The following is a 21,245-nucleotide window of genomic DNA, read 5'->3' on the forward strand; positions in this document are numbered from 1 at the left end:
TGTGAGCTCCGGACAGACAGACACAGCTGTAGGCTATTTGCGCAAGTGATAATAAGTAATCAGGTACGCCTTTTTTTATGACATTTCCACCTGATCAGAACAATTTAAATGTTTCCCCCTTACATACTGTGTGGTTGTCGAAAGGGAGAGTGCTGGAAAGATTTTTCAAATAGGCTAAGTTGAGGAACTATTGTCATTCTCAGTGAATTTAAAAACAGACTTATTTTACTTTCAGAAGCCTAGGCCTAGTTCTATGCGTAGTCAGGTGCGTGTCCTTACTCAAGGTTGACAGGAGCGCTCCAAACAAAAGACAATGAAGAAAACCAAAAATAAACATGGAAAGAAATAAACCAAAGCTTTTTCCTCAAGTGTCACCTAGGTTGTGCGCTCTACAAACATGTCCACTCCTACAATGACATAGGGAAGACTAATAATATATTGAATGCATTAACAGAAATGACCGTAACCAAAGCTACATTGTAGATGAGAAATGGTAATTAACGGTAAATGTGTTACTGGCGTGCCATCTTCACAGCCTCCACAATGGATTAGTCCACTCAGACAGGTGTCTTGTGTTCCATAATTAAAATATATATTTGCCACTACTCGACTGAAAATATCTTGGTCGACCAAACAGTCGACCTAGTCGACGAAATGGGGTCAGCCCTAAGGTAGCCTATAACAAAACGAGCACCTTGTGAGCGCAAAGCAGACTCCCTGAATTCCACAGGGTGTTTGGTCAGACACATTAATAGCATCTATTGAAAAATGCTTGTTTCTTCACTGCTGCTATAAGAAATTAAAGGTCAACATACAGTGCCTTTGGAAAGTATAAGACCCCTTGACTTTTCCCACACTTTTTCCACATGTTACGTTACAGCCTTATTCTAAAATGGATTAAATAAATAAAAACTGCAATCTACACACAATACCCCATAATGACAAAGCGAAAACAGGTTTTTAGAAATGTTTGCTAATTTATTCTAAATAAAAAACATATACCTTATTGCCATAAGTATTCAGACCCTTTGCTATGAGACTCGAAATTGAGCTCAGTTGCATCCTGTATCCATTGATCATCCTTGAGATGTTTCTACAACTTGATTGGATTCCACATGTGATAAATTCAATTGATTGGACATGATTTGGAAAGGCACACACCAGTCTATATAAGGTCCCACAGTTGACAGTGCATGTCAGAGCAAAAACCAAGCCATGAGGTCGAAGAAATTGTCCGTAGAGCTCAGAGACAGGATTGTGTCGAGGCACAGATCTGGGGAAGGGTACCAACATTTTTGAAGCATTGAAGGTCCCCAAGAACACAGTGGCCTCCATCATTCTTAAATGGAAGAAGTTTGGAACCACCAAGACTCTTCCTAGAGCTGGCCGCCTTAGCAATCGGGGGAGAAGGCCTTGGTCAGGGAGGTGACCAAGAACCAGATGGTCACTCTGACAGAGCTCCAGAGATCCTCTGTGGAGATTGGAGAACCTTCCAGAAGGACAACCATCTCTGCAGCACTCCACCAATCAGGCCTGGAGTGGCCAGACTGAAGCCATTCCTCAGTAAAAGGCACATGACAGCCCACTTGGAGTTTTCCAAAAGGCACCTAAAGACTCTCGGACCATGAGGAACAAGATTCTCTGGTCTGATGAAACCAAGATTGAGCGCTTTGGCCTGAATGCCAAGCGTCACGTCTGGAGGAATCCTGGCACCATCGTTACGGTGAGGAATGGTGGTGGCAGCATCATGCCGTGGGGATGTTTTTCAGCATCTGGGACTGGGAGACTAGTCAGGATCGAGGCAAAGATGAACGGAGCAAAGTACAGAGATCCTTGATGGAAAACCTGCTCCAGAGCTCTCAGGACCTCCGACTGGGGCGAAGGTTCACCTTCCAACAGGACAATGATCCTAAGCACACAGCCAAGACAACACAGAAGTGGCTTCGGGACAAGTCTCTGAATGACCTTGAGTGGCCCAGGCAGAGCCCGGAATTAAAGAGGATCTGCAGAGAAGAATGGGAGAAACCCCAAATACAGGTGTACTAAGTTTGTAACGTCATACCCAAGAAGACTCAATCTGTAATCGTTGCCAAAGGTGCTTCAACAAAGTACTGAGTAAAGGGTCAGAATACTTATGCAAATGTATTTCAGTTAACTTTTTTTAAAAAAACAACAGTTTAATCAATATTAGAAAAAGGTTGTAACCTAACAAAATGTGGAAAAAGTCAAGGGGTCTGAAAACTTTCCCGAAGGCACTTATATGTCCATCTATAACACATGTATTGCATACAAAATGGAAACCAGGAATATGGGGAGAAAAGATATAGCACATACGCCCAAGTTTGTGTGGGAATTTATCATTAACTGCAACACTACAGGCTGCAGAAATAACTAGGGCCTAGTTTTTTTAATGAGTATCATCAATCTAGGGAATGGATCGTTGTGTTTTTCTTTTCACCATTTACCAGCAGAAAGGCAGCAGGCTTCTGCTTCGTTAGTTGGCGGCATCCTTCTTTTCCGACGTGCGTGAGACAAAAAAAGAGAGCCAGACGGCCTGCTACAATGAACGTCCTCCCATTGTATCACGGAACAAAAAGAGTGGGGGAAAAACAATGATCCCAGAATGCTTTGCGTTCAACTTTGTTGGAAAGAGCGGGGGGGGGGGGGGGGTGTAGGTGTGTATTTTGTTACCGCTGGTTTAGATTTTGAGTGCACTTCAACTGCAAGTTACGTTTTTAAACATTTATTTACAGTAATTTGACTCCCTCCTTCCTCCCTCTGCACTCCTTCACTGCAGGTGCCTTCTGATGACTCTGTGGGTCTGCTGGCAGAGCCCCAGGTAGCCATGTTCTGTGGGAAATTCAACATGCATGTCAACGTTCAGAGTGGCAAGTGGGAGTCGGATCCCTTTGGCACCAAGAGCTGCATCGGAACCAAGGAGGGCATCCTGCAGTACTGCCAGGAGGTAGGAGGAGAGGGGGGATGAGAGGGAGGGATAGGTGGAAGTGGCATCAGATGAGGGTGGAATAGGTGGGAGGGTTGGGTGAGAGGGAGGGTTGGGTGAGAGGGAGGGTTGGGTGAGAGGGAGGGTTGGGTGAGAGGGAGGGTTGGGTGAGAGGGAGGGAGGGAGGGAGGGAGGTGGGAGGATAGGGAGGGAAAGAGTTGGAGGGACAGGTGGGATGGAAAGAGGTGGGAGGAAGGGGTAGGTGGGCGGAGGGAGAGGTCGGTTAGAGGTGGGAGGTGGAGGGAAGGAGAGGGGTAGGTGAGAGACGGGAGGTGAGGGAGGGAGGGGCGTTGAGGTTGGAGGAGAGGGAGGGAGAGGTGGGAGGAGGGTTGGGTGAGAGGGAGGGAGGGTTGGGTGAGAGGGAGGGAGGGAGGTGGGAGGGAGAGTTGGGAGAGGGAGAAAAAGGTGAGTGGTAGGAGAGAGGGGGGGAAGGAGTGGAAGAGGGTGGTTGAGTGGGAAGATAGAGGGGTGGAAACAGAATGAGATTAGGGAGAGAAAAAGGAACAAGGGAAGTGAAAGGAAAGGGGGTCTGAGGTAAATGTCTGGAATATTAAACCCATAGAAAACAACAGTGTGAAGTATTTTCATTAAAGCCTGCTCCTTCCCCCAGGTGTACCCTGAGCTCCAGATCACTAACGTGGTGGAGGCCAACCAGCCAGTCAGCATTCAGAGCTGGTGCAAGAAGGGACGCAAGAAGGGACGCAAGGAGTGTAGCAGTCACACACACATCGTGGTACCCTACCGCTGCCTGGGTAAGTTGTGTGTGTAGGATAGGACAAAGTTTAATGTCCTTGAGGGGAAAATTGGCTTAGACCAACTGTAACGCTGTATACAAAATAGTAATTACTGGTCATTACACACAACATAATACATACACGTCTTTGGAAAGTATTTAGACCCCTTGACTTTTTCCACATTTTGTTACGTTACCGCCTTAGTCTTAAATGGATTAAATAAGTACAAATCCCCATGAATCTACACATAATACCCCACAATGACAAAGCGAAAACAGGTTGTTAGAATTTTTTTGCAAATGTATTAAAAATAAAAAAACAGGTACCTTATTTACGTAAGTATTCCCTATGCTATGAGACTCAAAATAAAGCTAATGTGCATCCTGTTTCCATTGATCATCCTTGATGTTTCTACAACTTGGAGTCCACCTGTGGTAAATTCAATTGATTGGACATGATTAGGAAATGCACACACCTGTTTATATAAGGTCCGACAGTTGACAGTGCATGTCAGAGCAAAAACCAAGCTCAAGGAATTGTCCGTAGAGCTCTGAGACGGGATTGTGTCAAGGCACAGATCTGGGGAACGGTACCATTGCTGCAGAATGCTGTGGTAGCCATGCTGGTTAAGTGTGCCTTGAATTCTACATAAATCACAGACCGTGTCACCAGTAAAGCACCATCACACCTCCTCCTCCATGCTTCACGGTACGAACCACACATGCGGAGACCATCTGTTCACCTTCTCTGCGTCTCACAAAGACACGGCGGTTAGAACCAAAACTCTAATGTCCATGGCTCGTGTTTCTTGGCCCAATCAAGTCACTTCTTCTTATTGGTGTCCTTTAGTAGTGGTTTCTTTGCAGCAAATCGACCATGAAGGCCTGATCCACTTAGTCTCCTCTGAACAGCTGATGTTGAGATGTGTCTGTTACTTGAACTCTGTGAAGCATTTATTTGGGATGCAATTTCTGAGGCTGGTAACTCTAATGAATTTATCCTCTGCAGCAGAGGTAACTGGTTCTTCCTTTCCTGTGGCGGTCCTCATGAGAGCCAGTTTCATCATTGCGCTTGATGGTTTTTGCGACTGTACTTGAAGAAACTTTCAAAGTCCTAAAAATGTCCGTATCGACTGACCTTCGTGTCTTAAAGTAATGATGGACGGTTGTTTCTCTTTACTTATTTGAGCTGTTCTTGCCATAATATGGACTTGGTCTTTTACCAAATAGGGCTATATTTTGTATACCACCCCTACCTAGTCACAACACAACTGACTGGCTCAAATGCATTAAGATGGAAAGAAATTTCACAAATTAACTTTTAACAAGGCACAGTCCTGTTGATTTGAAATGCATTCCAGGTGACTACCTCATAAAGCTGGTTGAGAGAATGCCAAGTGTGTGCAAAGCTGTCATCAAGGCAAAGGGTGGCTACTTTGAAGAATCTCATATGAAATATATTTTGATTTGTTTAACACGTCTTTGGTTAGTACATGATTTCATAGTTTTGACGTCTTCACTATTATTCTACAATGTAGAAAATAGTAAAAAATAAAGAAAAACCCTTGAATGAGTAGGTGTGCCAAGCTTGTAGCGTCATACCCAAGAAGACTCAAGGCTGTAATGGCTGCCGAAGGTGCTTCAACAATGTACTGAATACTGATGTAAATGTGAAATTTCAGGGTTTTTAAAAATAAATGTGCTAAAAAAAAAATCTAAAAATCTGTTTTTGCTTTGTCATTATGGTGTAGATTGATGAGGGGGGAAAACTATTTAATCAATTTTAGAATACGGCTGTAATGTAACAAAATGTGGAAAAAGTCTAGGGGTCTGAATACTTTCCGAATGCACTTTACATTGCACGTTACCTCTGTCATACACGTTGTACGCATGTCATATAGCCACATACGTTATACATATTGCACAATTTCTTTACACATTCTGTCAGTGGCACAAACACAGTGTGTGTGTGTGTGTGTGTGTGTGTGTGTGTGTGTGTGTGTGTGTGTGTGTGAGACTCATACATCTGTGTTTTGCAGTTGGGGAGTTTGTCAGTGATGCCCTGCTGGTTCCTGATAAGTGCAAGTTCCTGCACCAGGAGAGAATGGACATGTGTGAGAGCCACCTGCACTGGCACACTGTGGCTAAAGAGGTCAGGACACTTTCATGGCTTATCACACAGTTCTGTTGTGTCCAGGTCTCTGCTCTCTGGTCTCTCCTCTCTGGTCTCTCCTCTCTGGTCTCTCCTCTATCTGTCTATACTGAACAAAAATAGAAACAATTTCAAAGGTTTTACTGAGTTAGTTCATCGAAGGAAGTCAGTCAATTGAAATAAATCCATTAGGACCAAATGTATGGATTTCACATGACTGGGCCTGGGATGGCATAGGCCCACCCACTTGGGAGCCAGGCCCAGCCAATCAGAATTAGTTTTTCCCCACAAAAGGGCTTTATTACAGACAGAAATACTCCTCAGCACCACCCCCTCCTCAGACGGTCCTGCAGGTGAAGAAACTGGATGTGGAGGTCCTGGGCTGGCATGGTTACACATTCTCTGACAACAGCTCTGCTAGACATTCCTGCAGTCAGCATGCCAATTGCACGCTCCCTCAAAACTTGAGACATCTGTGGCATTGTGTTGTGTGATAAAACTGCATATTTTCGTTGCCTTTTGTCCCCAGCACAAGGTGCACCTGTGTAATGATCACGCTGTTTAATCAGCTTATTGATATGACACACCTATCAGGTGGATAGTAGAAATGCTCACTAACAGGGATGTAAACACATTTGTGACATTCTTTTGGGATGGAACATTTCTGGGCTCTTATATCAGGTCATGAAACATGGGACCAACACTTTACATGTTGCGTTTTATATTTTAGTTCAGTCAAATGTTATATTCTCTCTTAACATTACACACAAAAGAATAAGGACATTACAAATGTCATTATGTGTATATATACAGTGTTGTAACGGTGTGCAAATAGTGAAAGTACAAAAGGGAAAATAAATTAACATAAATATGGGTTGTATTTACAATGGTGTTTGTACTTCACTGGTTGCCCTTTTTCTTGTGGCAACAGGTCACAAATCTTGCTGCTGTAATGGCACACTAGTATTTCACCCAATAGATATAGGAGTTTATCAAAATTGGGTTTGTTTTCAAATACTTTGTGGATCTGTGTAATCTGAGGGAAATATGTGTCTCTAATATGGTCATACATTGGGCAGGAGGTTATGAAGTGCAGCTCAGTTTCCACCTCATTTTGTGGGCAGTGTGCACATAGCCTGTCTTCTCTTGAGAGCCAGGTCTGCCTACGGCAGCTTTTCTCAATAGCAAGGCTATGCTCACAGAGTCTGAATATAGTCAAAGCTTTCTTTGAGTTTGGGTCAGTCACAGTGGTCAGGTATTCTGCCACTGTGTACTCTCTGTTTAGGGACAAATAGCATTCTAGTTTGCTCTGTTTTTTTGTTAATTCTTTCCAATGTGTCAAGGAATTATCTTTTTGTTTTCTCATGATTTAGTTGTGTCTAATTGTGTTTCTGTCCTGGGGCTCTGTGGCGTGTGTTTGTGTTTGTGAACAGAGCCCCAAGACCAACTCTTCTCCAGGTTCATCTCTCTGTAGGTGATGGCTTAGTTATGGAAGGTTTGGTGGTTGTTGAATGTAAAGGCTCTTTTCTGGATTTTGATAATTAGCGGGTATCAGCCTAATTTTGCTCTGCATGCATTATTTGGTGTTTTACATTGTACACAGAGGATATTTTTGCAGAATTCTGCATGCAGAGTCTCAATTTGGTGTTTGTCCCATTTTGTGAATTCTTGGTTGGTGAGCAGACCCCAGACCTCACAACCATAAAGGGCAATGGGTTCTATAACTGATTCAAGTATTTTTAGCCAGATCCTAATTGGTATGTCAATTTATGTTCCTTTTGATGGCACAGAAGGCCCTTCTTGCCTTGTCTCTCATATCGCTAACAGCTTTGTGGAAGTTACCTGTGGTGCTGATGTTTAGGCTGAGGTATGTATTGTTTTTAGTGTGCTCTAGGGCAACGATGTCTAGATGGAATTTGTGTTTGTGGTCCTGGCGACTGGACCTTTTTTGGAACATCATTATTTTGGTCTTACTGAGATTTACTGAGAATCTGTGCAGAAGATCTAGGTGCTGCTGTAGGCCCTCATTGGTTGGTGACAGATGCACCAGATCATCAACAAACAGTAGACATTTGACTTCAGGTTTTAGTAGGGTGAGGCTGGGTGCTGCAGACTTCTAGTGCCCTCGCCAATTCGTTGATATATATATATGTTGAAGAGGGTGGGGCTTAAGCTGCATTCCTGTCTCCCCCCACGGCCCTGTGGGAAGAAATGTGTGTGTTTTTTGCCTATTTTAACCGCACACTTGCTGTTTGTGTACATGGATTTTATAATGTCGTATGTTTTTCCCCCAACACCACCTTCCATCATTTTGTAAAGCAGACCCTCATGCCAAATTGAGTCGAAGGCATTTTTGGAATCAACAAAGCATGAGAAGACTTTGCCTTTGTTTTGGTTTGTTTGTTTGTCAATTAGGGTGTGCAGGGTGAATACGTGGTCTGTCGTGTGATAATTTGGTAAAAAGCAAATTTGACATTTGCTCAGTACATTGTTTTCACTGAGGAAATGTCCTAGTCTGCTGTTAATGATAATGCAGAGGATTTTCCCAAGGTTGCTGTTGACGCATATCCCACGATAGTTTTTGGGGTCAAATTTGTTTCCACTTTTGTGGATTGGGGTGATCAGTCCTTGGTTCTAAATATTGGGGAAGTTGCCAGAGCTGAGGATGATGTTAAAGAGTTTTAGTATAGCCAATTGGAATTTGTTGTCTGTATATTTGATCATTTCATTGAGGACACCATCAACACCACAGGCCTTTTTGGGTTGGAGGGTTTGTATTTAGTCCTGTAGTTCATTCAATGTAATTGGAGAATCCAGTGGGTTCTGGTAGTCTTTAATAGTTGAATCTAAGATTTGAATTTGATCATGTATATGTTTTTGCTGTTTGTTCTTTGTTATAGAGCCAAAAAGATTGGAGAAGTGTTTTATCTATACATCTCTGTTTTGGATAGATAACATCTTTTCGTGTTGTTTGTTTAGTGTTTTCCAATTTTCCCAGAAGTGGTTAGATTCTATGGATTCTTGAATTACATTGAGCTGATTTCTGATGTCCTGTTCCTTCTTTTTCCGTAGTGTATTTCTGTATTGTTTTAGTGATTCACCATAGTGAAGATGTAGACTCAGGTTTTCTGGGTCTCTATGTTTTTGGTTGGACAGGTTTCTCAATTTCTTTCTTAGATTTTTGCTTTCTTCATCAAACCATTTGTCATTGTTGTTCATTTTCTTCGGTTTTCTATTTGACATTTTTGGATTTGATAGGGAAATTGAGTGGTCAAATATACTGTTAAGATTTTATACAGCCAAGTTTACGCCTTCACTGTTACAGTGGAACGTTTTATCCAGGAAGTTGTCTAAAAGGGATTGAATTTGTTGTTGCCTCATTTTTTGTTGTTGGTAGGTTTACAAACTACATTCCTTCCATCTATAGCATTTCTTAATATTACTCAGTTCCTTTGTCTTTGATGCCTCATCTTTGAGTATTGCTCTGTTCAAGTAGACAGTGATTTTGCTGTGGTCTGATAGGGGTGTAAGTGGGCTGACTGTGAACGCTCTGAGAGACTCTGGGTTGAGGTCAGTGATAAAGTAGTCTACAGTACTACTGCCAAGAGATGAGCTATAGCTGTACCATTAACTATGTACATACCCAGCGTGCGACAGAGCTGTAGGAGTTGGACTTGTTTTTGTTGGTTATGATGTCATAGTTGTGCCTAGGGGGGCATATGGGGGAGGGAATGCTGTCACCTCCAGGCAGGTGTTTGTCCCCCTGTGTGCTGAGGGTGTCAGGTTCTTGTCCAGTTCTGGTATTTAGGTCGCCACAGACTAGTACATGTCCCTGGGCCTGGAAATGATTGATTTCCCCCTCCAGGATGGAGAAGCTGTCTTCATTAAAGTATGGGGATTCTAGTGGGGGGATATAGGTAGCACACAGAAGGACATTTTTCTCTGTTGAGATAATTTCCTTTTGAATTTGTAGCCAAATGTGAAATGTTCCTGCTTTGATTAATTTAATGGAATGAGTTAGCTCTGCTCTATACCAAATTAGCATACCCCCTGAGTCTCTTCCCTGTTTCACACCTGGTAGTTTAGTGGATGGGACTCCCAGCTCTCTGGAACCTAGAGGGCAACCAATGGGTCTCCTCTACACCAGGTTTCTTGTAGGATGACAATGCCTGTATTTTCGATTTCTTTGAAGTCCAGGTTCCTGCTCTTTAGACCAAAGGCAGATGACCTCAGGCCTTGGATATTCCAGGATAAGATAGTGAAGGCTTTGTGTTCCATAAAGTGTCCAATGTTGTTGGTCGTATGGTTTGGCCTCAGGCCAGTAAGTGTGAGCAGAGCCCGCTGAGCATCTGGTATATGCCATTGGCTTGGGCTAGTGTAATATTGAGGGTTGGGTCTGTTTGGGCGAATGTGTGACTTCCATGTTGAGGCCCTCTTTGCGGGGGTGGGGTGCATGGGTTGGGCAGGAGGGGCATAGGTCTGATCTGAGGGGGCCTAAATGGGGTGTAGGCATGGTTGACTTGGGGGGGGTGTTGATTGGTTGGGATGGGGGTGTGTATGTGGCTGGTGGTGTTGTGGTCTGGATGTAGGTCTTCTCGGCATGGGTCCTCTATGTGTAGGTCCAGGGGGGGTCCCACAGGTCTGGGAGAAATGTCTTGCTGGTCTGGGCGGGGTGACTACTGATCTGTTGCTCCTGTGTGAGGTGTTGGGGCTGCGGTTGAGGGCAATGTCCTTTAGAGTCCGGGCGAAGGTGGGCACTGCTGCCTTGTATAGGTGGACCTGGTCATAGAGGCTGTTCAAGTCCAGGGTGGAGTGGTGGGCCAGGAAATCATTTTGTTTGGAGGCACAGTCATGGGAAATACTTGCGTTTTACCTGCTGTATGGTAGCAGGGTAGAAGTCTTTTTGTGGTATCAAATCAAATTTTATTTGTCACATACACATGGTTAGCAGATGTTAATGCGAGTGTAGCGAAATGCTTGTGCTTTTAGTTCCGACCATGCAGTAATATCTAACCTAACAATTTCACAACTACCTTATACACACAAGTGTAAAGGAATGAATAAGAATATGTACATTAAAAATATATGAATGAGTGATGGCCGAACAGCATAGGCAAGATGCAGTAGATGGTATAGAGTACAGTATATACATATGAGATGAGTAATGTAGGATATGTAAACATTATATAAAGTGGCATTGTTTTAATGTGGCTAGTGATGCATTTATTGCATTAATTTTTCAATTTTTAAAGTGGCTAGAGTTGAGTCAGTATGTTGGCAGCAGCCACTCAATGTTAGTGATGGCTGTTTAACAGTCTGATGGCCTTGAGATGGAAGCTGTTTTTCTGTCTCTCTGTCCCAGCTTTGATGCACCTGTACTGACCTCGCCTTCTGGATGATAGCGGTGTGAACAGGCAGTGGCTCGGATGGTTGTTGTCCTTGATGATCTTTTTGGCCTTCCTGTGACATCGGGTGGTATAGGTGTCCTGGAGGGCAGGTAGTTTGCCCCTGGTGATGCGTTGTGCAGACCTCCCTACCCTCTGGAGAGCCTTACGGTTATGGGTGGAGCAGTTGCCGTACCAGGCGGTGATACAGCCGGACAGGATGATCTCGATTGTGCATCGGTAAAAGTTAGTGAGCGTTTTTGGTGTCAAGCAACATTTCTTCAGCCTCCTGAGGTTGAAGAGGCGCTGCTGTGCCTTCTTCACCACGCTGTCTGTATGGGTGGACCATTTCAGTATGTACGTGATGTGTACGCCGAGGAACTTAACTTCCCACCTTCTCCACTACTGTCCCGTCGATGTGGATAGGGGGCTGCTCCCTCTGCTGTTTCCTGAAGTCCACGATCATGTAGCAGGGTGGAGATAACCACTTGTGCATTGGGGAAAGTAGAAGAAGCTTTTTCAATCCCTTCCTTCAGTGCTGTTGCCACCCTTTCCTGCTGTGTTCTCAGGTTGTTTGTGCCTGTGTGTAATATTATGTGGCTTGGTGAACATAGTTGGTCCTCGGAAAGAAGGTCTAGGGCACGCTGGGTGTTTGGACACCAGAGTTTAGACACACTGTGTTGGAGAAAAAGTTTATTTTCTTGTATATATTTCCCATTTGAGTCCATAAGGAGTACAATCTGTGTCTTGTGTATGTCCTCAGTGGGTGTGGGGGGCTTGGGGTTCTTCATTTGTCTGCTGTGATGTCGATGCTATGGTCAGGGTCTGGTGTGGACTGTTCTGCTGTGGTGTCGAGACTTTTGTTGGGAGCTGAGGTGGGCTGTTCTGCTGGCTTCTCTACAGAGGTGACCACCTCTCTAGTGGGTTGTTCTGTCACACGCCATCCCCTTCAACCTCTCCTCCAGCAGTCTGATCCTCTCCTCCATCCCCCTCACCCTCTCCTCCAGCAGTCTGATCCTCTCCTCCATCCCCCTCACCCTCTCCTCCAGCAGTCTGATCCTCTCCTCCATCCCCCTCAACCTCTCCTCCAGCAGTCTGATCCTCTCCTCCATCCCCTTCACCCTCTCCTCCAGCAGTCTGATCCTCTCCTCCATCCCCCTCACCCTCTCCTCCAGCAGTCTGATCCTCTCCTCCATCCCCCTCAACCTCTCCTCCAGCAGTCTGATCCTCTCCTCCATCCCCCTCACCCTCTCCTCCAGCAGTCTGATCCTCTCCTCCATCCCCCTCACCCTCTCCTCCAGCAGTCTGATCCTCTCCTCCCTCACCCTCTCCTCCAGCAGTCTGATCCTCTCCTCCAGCAGTCTGATCCTCTCCTCCATCCCCCTCACCCTCTCCTCCAGCAGTCGGATCCTCTCCTCCATCCCCCTCACCCTCTCCTCCAGCAGTCTGATCCTAACCTCCATCCCCCTCACCCTCTCCTCCAGCAGTCTGATCCTCTCCTCCATCCCCCTCACCCTCTCCTCCAGCAGTCTGATCCTCTCCTCCATCCCCCTCACCCTCTCCTCCAGCAGTCTGATCCTCTCCTCTAGTGCTCTGTTCTTCTCCTGCTCTTGCTTTTCACATTGTTGAAGTTGTCTCACCTCTATCTATCAATCAATCAAATGTATTTATAGAGCCCTTACATCAGCTGATGTCACAAAGTGCTGTACAGAAACCCAGCCTAAAACCCCAAACAGCAACAATGCACGGTGTTTAGGAACTCCCTAGAAAGGCAGGAACCTAGGAAGAAACCTAGAGAGGAACCAGGCTATGATGGGTGGCCAGTCCTCTTCTATCCATCTTGGATTCTCTCCTCTATCAATCTAGTATTCTCTCATCTATCCATCTACCCATCTACCGATCATCTCGTATTCTCTCCTCTACCGATCCATCTCGTATTCTCTCCTCTACCGATCCATCTCGTATTCTCTCCTCTACCGATCCATCTCGTATTCTCTCCTCTACCGATCTAGTGTTACCAGTCCAGAGGGGTTCTGATCTATGCGTTAGCAAGGGATGGTGTAAACAGAGGAAGAGTCAGCTTTTAAAAAAAATATATTATATTTAATGTTCACACAATGGCACTCGGACGGTTCAAGAAAGGGAAACAAAATCCTAGTTCGGTTCAGAGCACTTCACTTACAAACCAAAGATCCTCTCGATAATCAACAAAATAATCTCTTTTGTGACTAAGCTTGGCTTTGGCTCGCAGCTACGGGAATCACTCACGCACATTCATCTTTTAATCCGTTTTGTCTCGGTCTCTCAATGTCCTGTTCTTTCCTTTTCTGGTTTCTTCGTTCTATAGTCCTCCTCATTTCACCCCCCCTTCTCCTTTATTCTCTTTTTTCCTAGTGCGTATTTTCTTCACTTGTACTGGTAATAAGGGGTGTGTTTGGGGAATCCTGTGAAGTTAGCAGGGATTCCCCGAGGGCCCCTGCCCCTCTGACTCCCATTGACCCCCATACCTCTGGATGATTCACACTATCAGTATTCTCTCGTCTCTCGCTCTCTGTATCTATCGAGTGTTCTCTCGCTCTCATATTCTGGGGGAGTGTGTGCTGGGCTGTGATGACTCAGCCCTTTATCTCGGTCCATCCTCCCATGCAGGCATGACTGCTCTCTGCTCCTCACCCCATCCGTACTCCTATTATTTTTGACTGATTCTATAAGCTAGAATTCTACCAATGATTGATTTCCTTCATATTATTTATTTGTATCACCTTTTTATCATTTGCATAGTTTTTTCCTGAGCATGTACCTGACCAGGAAACCATCTTGACACTAGTGATATGTAAAGATCTGTGTCTTAAAAAGTGATGTTTTCTAATTACTATTATTATCAGTCCTGCGGAGACCGCACCATGAATCTCCATGACTACGGGATGCTGTTGCCATGCGGCATCGACCGTTTCCGAGGGGTGGAGTTTGTGTGTTGCCCAGCGGAGACACAGCGCGAGTCAGACAGTGTGGAGCTGACTGAGTCTGATGTGTGGTGGGGCGGAGCTGAGACTGAATATACCGATAACAGGTACGCGCAAACACGTACGCACAAACACAATGCATACACACAAGGCGTGCACACAAAGGTGCAAGCACAGGTGCATACAGGCAGACACAAACATCCAGACATTTAAGCGCACACACACATAATCTTAAATAGTTACTCAAGTTCCTAAACCAGTGGTTAAATCCTTTTGACAGGTAACCTACACAACCAGACTACACACTCTGATAGACTCACATTCCACCCTCTCTCCCTACAGCATGCCTCGCCAGGCAGATCAGGGGGCTGTCACCACTGAGGAGGATGACGAAGAGGATGCCTTTGACAGAGACGAGGACGGAGATGGTCTTGAGGATGATGATGATGATGATGATGATGATGATGAGGATGATGTGACCGACGAACGGGACAGTGGTGAAGGCACCTCCAACATCGCCATGACAACCACCACCACGACCACCACTGAGTCGGTTGAGGAAGTCGTCAGAGGTAAGAACAAGCCATGGATTGAAAGAAATGATTTTGTTTGTTTTTTCCCCAAGGATTTGTGGAGAGGTTTCAGAGTTGGAGAAGATGTGTGTATGTTTGAACATAATGTGTAAACATGCCCAAGCAGTGTGTGTGATTGCTCTGTGTGAGTGTGTGTTTTAAGTGTGTGTCTTTCTCAGAGGTGTGTTGGGCGCGTGCTGAGTCGGGCCCGTGCCATGCCATTCTGGAGCGTTGGTACTTCTTGCCAGAGAAGGGCACCTGTGCCCCCTTCCTCTTTGGAGGGTGTGGGGGCAACCGGAATAACTTTGACTCAGAAGAGTACTGCCTGTCTGTCTGCAGCACCAGTGTGTGTAAGTCCCTGGACTGGACCCCCGACATGGACCTCTAGGCCCTTTGCCTTGGGAACTATCCCCCTGTCTGCCTCTCTGAGCTGTCTGTCTGTCTAACACCGTCTACCTGTCTGTCTGATGGCTCTTAGACACTTGGAGCACAAGTGATGTACTACCTACTCTGAAAGGGGAAGTTTTTCAGTTCTATACTGAACAAAAATATAAAACAACATGCAACAATTTCAGAGATTTTACTGAGTTACAGTTCATATAAGGAAATCAGTCAATTATAATCAATTCTTTATGCCCTGATCTATGGATTTCACATGACTGGGAATACAGATCCATTTTATTGGTCACAGATACTTAACTTCTTACATCTAGACGTTCCGCTAGCGGAACACCGCTCCAATTTCCAATGATAGGGCGTGGCGCGAAATACAAACTCCTCGAAAATCCGAAAACTTAAATTTTTCAAACATATGACTATTTTACACCATTTTAAAGACAAGACTCTCCTTTATCTAACCACACTGTCCGATTTCAAAAAGGCTTTACAACGAAAGCAAAACATTAGATTATGTCAGGAGAGTACCCAGCCAGAAATAATCAGACACCCATTTTTCAAGCTAGCATATAATGTCACAAAAACCAAAACCACAGCTAAATGCAGCACTAACCTTTGATGATCTTCATCAGATGACACTCCTAGGACATTATGTTATACAATACATGCATGTTTTGTTCAATCAAGTTCATATTTATATCAAAAACCAGCTTTTTACATTAGCATGTGACGTTCAGAACTAGCATTCCCATCGAACACTTCTGGTGAATTTACTAAATAACTCACGCTAAACGTTCACAAAAAACATAACAATAATTTTAAGAATTATAGATACAGAACTCCTTTATGCAATCGCGGTGTCCGATTTTAAAATAGCTTTTCGGTGAAAGCACATTTTGCAATATTCTGAGTAGATAGCCCGGCCATCACAGGCTAGCTATTTTGACACCCACCAAGTTTGGTACTCACCAAACTCAGATTTACTAAAAGAAAAATTGGATTACCTTTGCTGTTCTTTGTCAGAATGCACTCCCAGGACTTCTACTTCAACAACAAATGTTGGTTTGGTTCCAAATAATCCATAGTTATATCCAAATAGCGGCGTTTTGTTCGTGCGTTCAAGACACTATCCGAAGGGTAACGAAGGGTGACGCGCCCGCGCGTATCGTGACAAAAAATGTCAAAATATACCATTACCATACTTTGAAGCATGTCAAACGCTGTTTAAAATCAATTTTTATGCGATTTTTCTCGTAAAATAGCGATAATATTCCATCCGGGAGTCGTTGTTTTCGTTCAAAGACTGAAAATGTAAAATGGACTCTTCACGTGCACGTGCGCACCCGTCTCATTGTTCTCAGATCGACCACTAAATGCCCTACTGTTTTTCAGCCATGGACTGCAAAGTCATCATTCAACGTTCTGGTGCCTTCTGAGAGCCTATGCGAGCCTTAGAAAGTGTCACGTTACAGCAGAGATCTTCTGTTTTCAATAAAGATGCTAAAGAAGGCCAAGAAATGGTCAGAGAGGGCACTTCCTGTTTGGAATCTTCTCAGGTTTTGGCCTGCCATATGAGTTATGTTATACTCACAGACACCATTCAAACAGTTTTAGAAACTTTAGGGTGTTTTCTATCCAAATCAAACAATTATATGCATATTCTAGTTTCTGGGCAGGAGTAATAAACAGATTAAATCGGGTACGTTTTTTATCCGGCCGTGAAAATACTGCCCCCTATCCATAACAGGTTAAAAAAACTAAATGTACAGTGAGAGGGAAAAAGTATTTGATCCCCTGCCGATTTTGTACGTTTGCCCACTGACAAAGAAATGATCAGTCTATAATTTTAATGGTAGGTTTATTTGAACAGTGTGAGACCGAATAACAACCAAAAAATCCTGAAAAATATGTAAAAAATGTTATAAATTGATTTGCATTTTAATGAGGGAAATAAGTATTTGACCCCAGTGAAAGACATGACTTAGTACTTGGTGGCAAAACCCTTGTTGGCAATCATAGAGGTCAGATGTTTCTTGTAGTTGGCCACCAGGTTTGCACACATCTCAGGAGGGATTTTGTCCCACTCCTCTTTGCAGATCTTCTCCAAGTCATTAAGGTTTCGAGGCTGACGTTTGGCATATCGAACCTTCAGCTCCCTCCACAGATTTTCTATGGGATTAAGGTCTGGAGACTGGCTAGGCCACTCCAGGACCTTAATGTGCTTCTTCTTGAGCCACTCCTTTGTTGCCTTGGCCGTGTGTTTTGGGTCATTGTCATGCTGGAATACCCATCCACGACCCATTTTCAATGCCCTGGCTGAGGGAAGGAGGTTCTCACCCAAGATTTGACGGTACATGGCCCCGTCCATCGTCCCTTTTGATGCGGTGAAGTTGTCCTGTCCCCTTAGCAGAAAAACACCCCCAAAGCATAATGTTTCCACCTCCATGTTTGACGGTGGGGATGGTCTTCTTGGGGTCATAGGCAGCATTCCTCCTCCTCCAAACACGGCGAGTTGAGTTGATGCCAAAGAGCTCCATTTTGGTCTCATCTGACCACAACACTTTCTGCCAGTTGTCCACTAAATCGTTCAGATGTTCATTGGCAAACTTCAGACGGGCATGTATATGTGCTTTCTTGAGCAGGGGGACCTTGCGGGCGCTGCAGGATTTCAGTCCTTCACGGCGTAGTGTGTTACCAATTGTTTTCTTGGTGACTATGGTCCCAGCTGCCTTGAGATCATTGACAAGATCCTTCCGTGTAGTTCTGGGCTGATTCCTCACCGTTCTCATGATCACTGCAACTCCACGAGGTGAGATCTTGCATGGAGCCACAGGCCGAGGGAGATTGACAGTTCTTTTGTGTTTCTTCCATTTGCGAATAATTGCACCAACTGTTGTCACCTTCTCGCCAAGCTGCTTGGCGATGGTCTTGTAGCCCATTCCAGCCTTATGTAGGTCTACAATCTTGTCCCTGACATCCTTGGAGAGCTCTTTGGTCTTGGCCATGGTGGAGAGTTTGGAATCTGAATGATTGATTGCTTCTGTGGACAGGTGTCTTTTATACAGGTAACGAGCTGAGATTAGGAGCACTCCCTTTAAGAGTGTGCTCCTAATCAGCTCGTTACCTGTATAAAAGACACCTGGGAGCCAGAAATCTTTCTGATTGAGAGGGGGTCAAATACTAATTTCCCTCATTAAAATGCAAATCAATTTATAACATTTCTGACATGCGTTTTTCTGGATATTTTTGTTGTTATTCTGTCTCTCACTGTTCAAATAAACCTACCATTAAAATTATAGACTGATTGATCATTTCTTTGTCAGTGGGCAAACGTACAAAATCAGCAGGGGATCAAATACTTTTTCTCCTGACTGTAGATGTGTGAATCAGAAAAGCAGTCAGTATCTGGTGTGACCATCATTTGCCTCATGCAGAGCGACACATATTATTTGCATAGAGTTGATCAGAATGTTGTCCCATTCTTCTTCAATGGCCGCTCCCTCAAAACTTGACACATCTGTGGCATTGTGTTGTGTGACAAAACTGCACATTTGAGTGGTTTTGTCCCCAGGACAAGGTGCACTTGCGTAATGATCATGCTGTTGAATCAGCTTCTTGATATGCCACACCTGTCAGGTGGATGGAATATCTTGACAATGGAGAAATGCTCACTAAGAGGGATGTAAACACATTTGTGCACAAAATGTGAGAGAAATAAGCTTTTTGTGCGTATGGAACATTTCTGGGATCTTATTTCAGCTCATGAAACATGGGACCAACACTTTACATGTTGTTTTGATATTTTTGTTCAGTGTAAATTTTGCATCATATTTGTCGATGATGGATACTTTAAGGTTTCATTGAATTTCATTAAAGAGATATTCTGCCACTCTTAGAGGGAAGTGGAAGGTCAATAAAAAGCACAGCCTTTTAAGACTTTTATTGATCTTTCGTTTCCCTCCAATAGTAGTTATTCCAGATGAACCATTACTCTTGATAGCTAAGACTGTTTTACTGAGGGTCTGGATCCATCTCAGCTTTTGGGGAAGTGCAGAGTGTTCCTATCAAAATAGTCTGCTCTAGTGGGTGAACAGATGGCTTGGTACAGACAGAGGTTGACCTTTCAATTAGGTCATTCTGATATTAAAAAAAATATGTATAATGACTTAATCAAGAAACGGACAACATATTAGGAAGTATCTGCGCCGGCATTAGCAGAGAATGTCACTCACTCACTCACTCACTCACTCACTCACTCACTCACTCACTCACCTCCCTCACTCACTCACCACTTCACTCTTCTGCTTTTGCAACGATTCTCTTACTCACTCACCCCATCACTCACTAACCAACTCAATAACATTGTGTGTGTGTGTGACAATGTTTGTCTGGTGATTTTATGGTGGCCTGACCTGGCAGTGGGTTAATGAGTTGTTCTACCCGGTTTAACCTAACAGCAGCAGTCTCTCTTTAAATCACTGTATTCGTGTGTGGGTTTGTGCGTATGTCAGTTGGTTGAGTCCCTGTCTGTTTCCCAGCCCCAGCCTGGCTGTTCCACGCTTTTCCGGTACTTTCCGCCCAGTTAAGCACAACGCTCCTCAGCGGGACAGGATGACGCAGCGCCTACCCTGATCCTGACTGGGCAGAATTAACTTATCTGATCCCCAGACTCCTGTATCTCGTGCATGCCTGCATACCCACACACACAGACACAAAAACTGTGTGTGTGGGTATGCACAAGGCAGACCGGTATATCACCTGTCTCTCTGAGTGGTTAACCTGTCTCTCTACCTGTCTGTGTGGTTGACCTGTCCCTCTACCTACCTGTTTGTCTGTGTGGCTGACCTGTCTGTGTGGCTGACCTGTCTCTCCACCTGTCTGCCAGGTCTACCTGTCTTTGTGTTTGACCTATCTCTCTACCTGTCTGTCTGTGTGGCTGACCTGTCTGTGTGGCTGACCTGTCTCTCCACCTGTCTGCCAGGTCTACCTGTCTTTGTGTTTGACCTATCTCTCTACCTGTCTGTCTTTGTGGCTGACCTGTCTGTCTATTAGGGTGGTTGACTTCTCTCTGTCTGTGTGGATGACCTGTCCCTCTATCTACCTGTCTGTCTGTGTGGCTGACCTGTCTCTCTCTCTGTCTGTCTGTGTGGTTGACCTGTCTCTGTCTGTCTGTCTGTCAGTCTGTGTGGCTGACCTGTCTCTCTACCTACCTGTCTGTTTGTGTGGCTGACTTGTCTCTCTACCTGGCTGTCTGTGGTTGACCGGTCTCTCGACCTGTCTGCCAGGTCTACCTGTCTTTGTGCGGTTGACCTGTCTCTCCACCTGTCTGCCAGGTCGACCTGTCTTTGTGTGTTAGACCTGTCTCTCTGTCTGTGTGGCTGACCTGTCTCTACCTACCTGTCTCTGTCTGTGTGGCTGACCTGTCTCTGTCTGTCTGGTTGACCTGTCTCTCTGTCTGTCTGTGTGGTTGATCTGTCTGTCTGTCTGTCTGTCTGTCTGTCTGTCTGTCTGTCTGTCTGTCTGTCTGTCTGTCTGACCTGTCTGTCTGTCTGACCTGTCTCTCTACCTGTCTGCCAGGTGTACCTGTCTTTGTGTGGTTGACATGTCTTTCTACCTGTCTGTTTGTGTGTTTGACCTGTCTGTCTACCTGTCTGTTTGTGTGTTTGACCTGTCTGTCTACCTGTGTCTTTGTGTTCAGACCCTGAAAGTCTTCGTATAGTTTCAGATTACAGTGACAGATAAGGTAGAAATAGGAGGATAGGCCACTGTTTAACTTTTGAGTGATCAGTATGTAACAGTTACCTTCTGTCTTTGGACCCTTTTGTGGAAATACTCTTTCTCCCCTCCCCTCTATCGCTTTTCCTTCCTCCTCTCCCAGTGCCTACCACGGCCCCCTCCCCCCCTGACGCGGTGGACCGTTACCTGCAGTCTACCGGAGACGACAGCGAACACGCCAACTTCCAGCAGGCCAAGGAGAGTCTGGAGGCCAAGCACCGCGAGAGGATGTCCCAGGTCTGTGTGTATGAGAGAGAAAGATAGCC

At 44.8% G+C, this 21,245-nt stretch overlaps 1 protein-coding gene across 2 annotated transcripts in view; it reads left to right on the forward strand.

Moving 5' to 3' along the window:
* The window catches only part of LOC115161211 (amyloid-beta A4 protein), a 49,786-nt gene that overhangs the window by 13,129 nt on the left and 15,412 nt on the right, over positions 1-21,245 (forward strand). Inside the window, exons 2-8 of one of the 2 annotated variants that reach the window (XM_029712005.1) lie at positions 2,798-2,965; positions 3,615-3,756; positions 5,777-5,889; positions 14,159-14,343; positions 14,579-14,808; positions 14,988-15,158; positions 21,083-21,216. In XM_029712005.1, coding sequence (XP_029567865.1) covers positions 2,798-2,965; positions 3,615-3,756; positions 5,777-5,889; positions 14,159-14,343; positions 14,579-14,808; positions 14,988-15,158; positions 21,083-21,216 — 1,143 coding nt within the window. The remainder of the gene's footprint in view (positions 1-2,797; positions 2,966-3,614; positions 3,757-5,776; positions 5,890-14,158; positions 14,344-14,578; positions 14,809-14,987; positions 15,159-21,082; positions 21,217-21,245) is intronic. The other variant, XM_029712006.1, reaches the window with a different exon arrangement.

Source organism: Salmo trutta, chromosome 24, assembly GCF_901001165.1.
Source record: "Salmo trutta chromosome 24, fSalTru1.1, whole genome shotgun sequence".
Classification (NCBI taxonomy): domain Eukaryota; kingdom Metazoa; phylum Chordata; class Actinopteri; order Salmoniformes; family Salmonidae; genus Salmo; species Salmo trutta.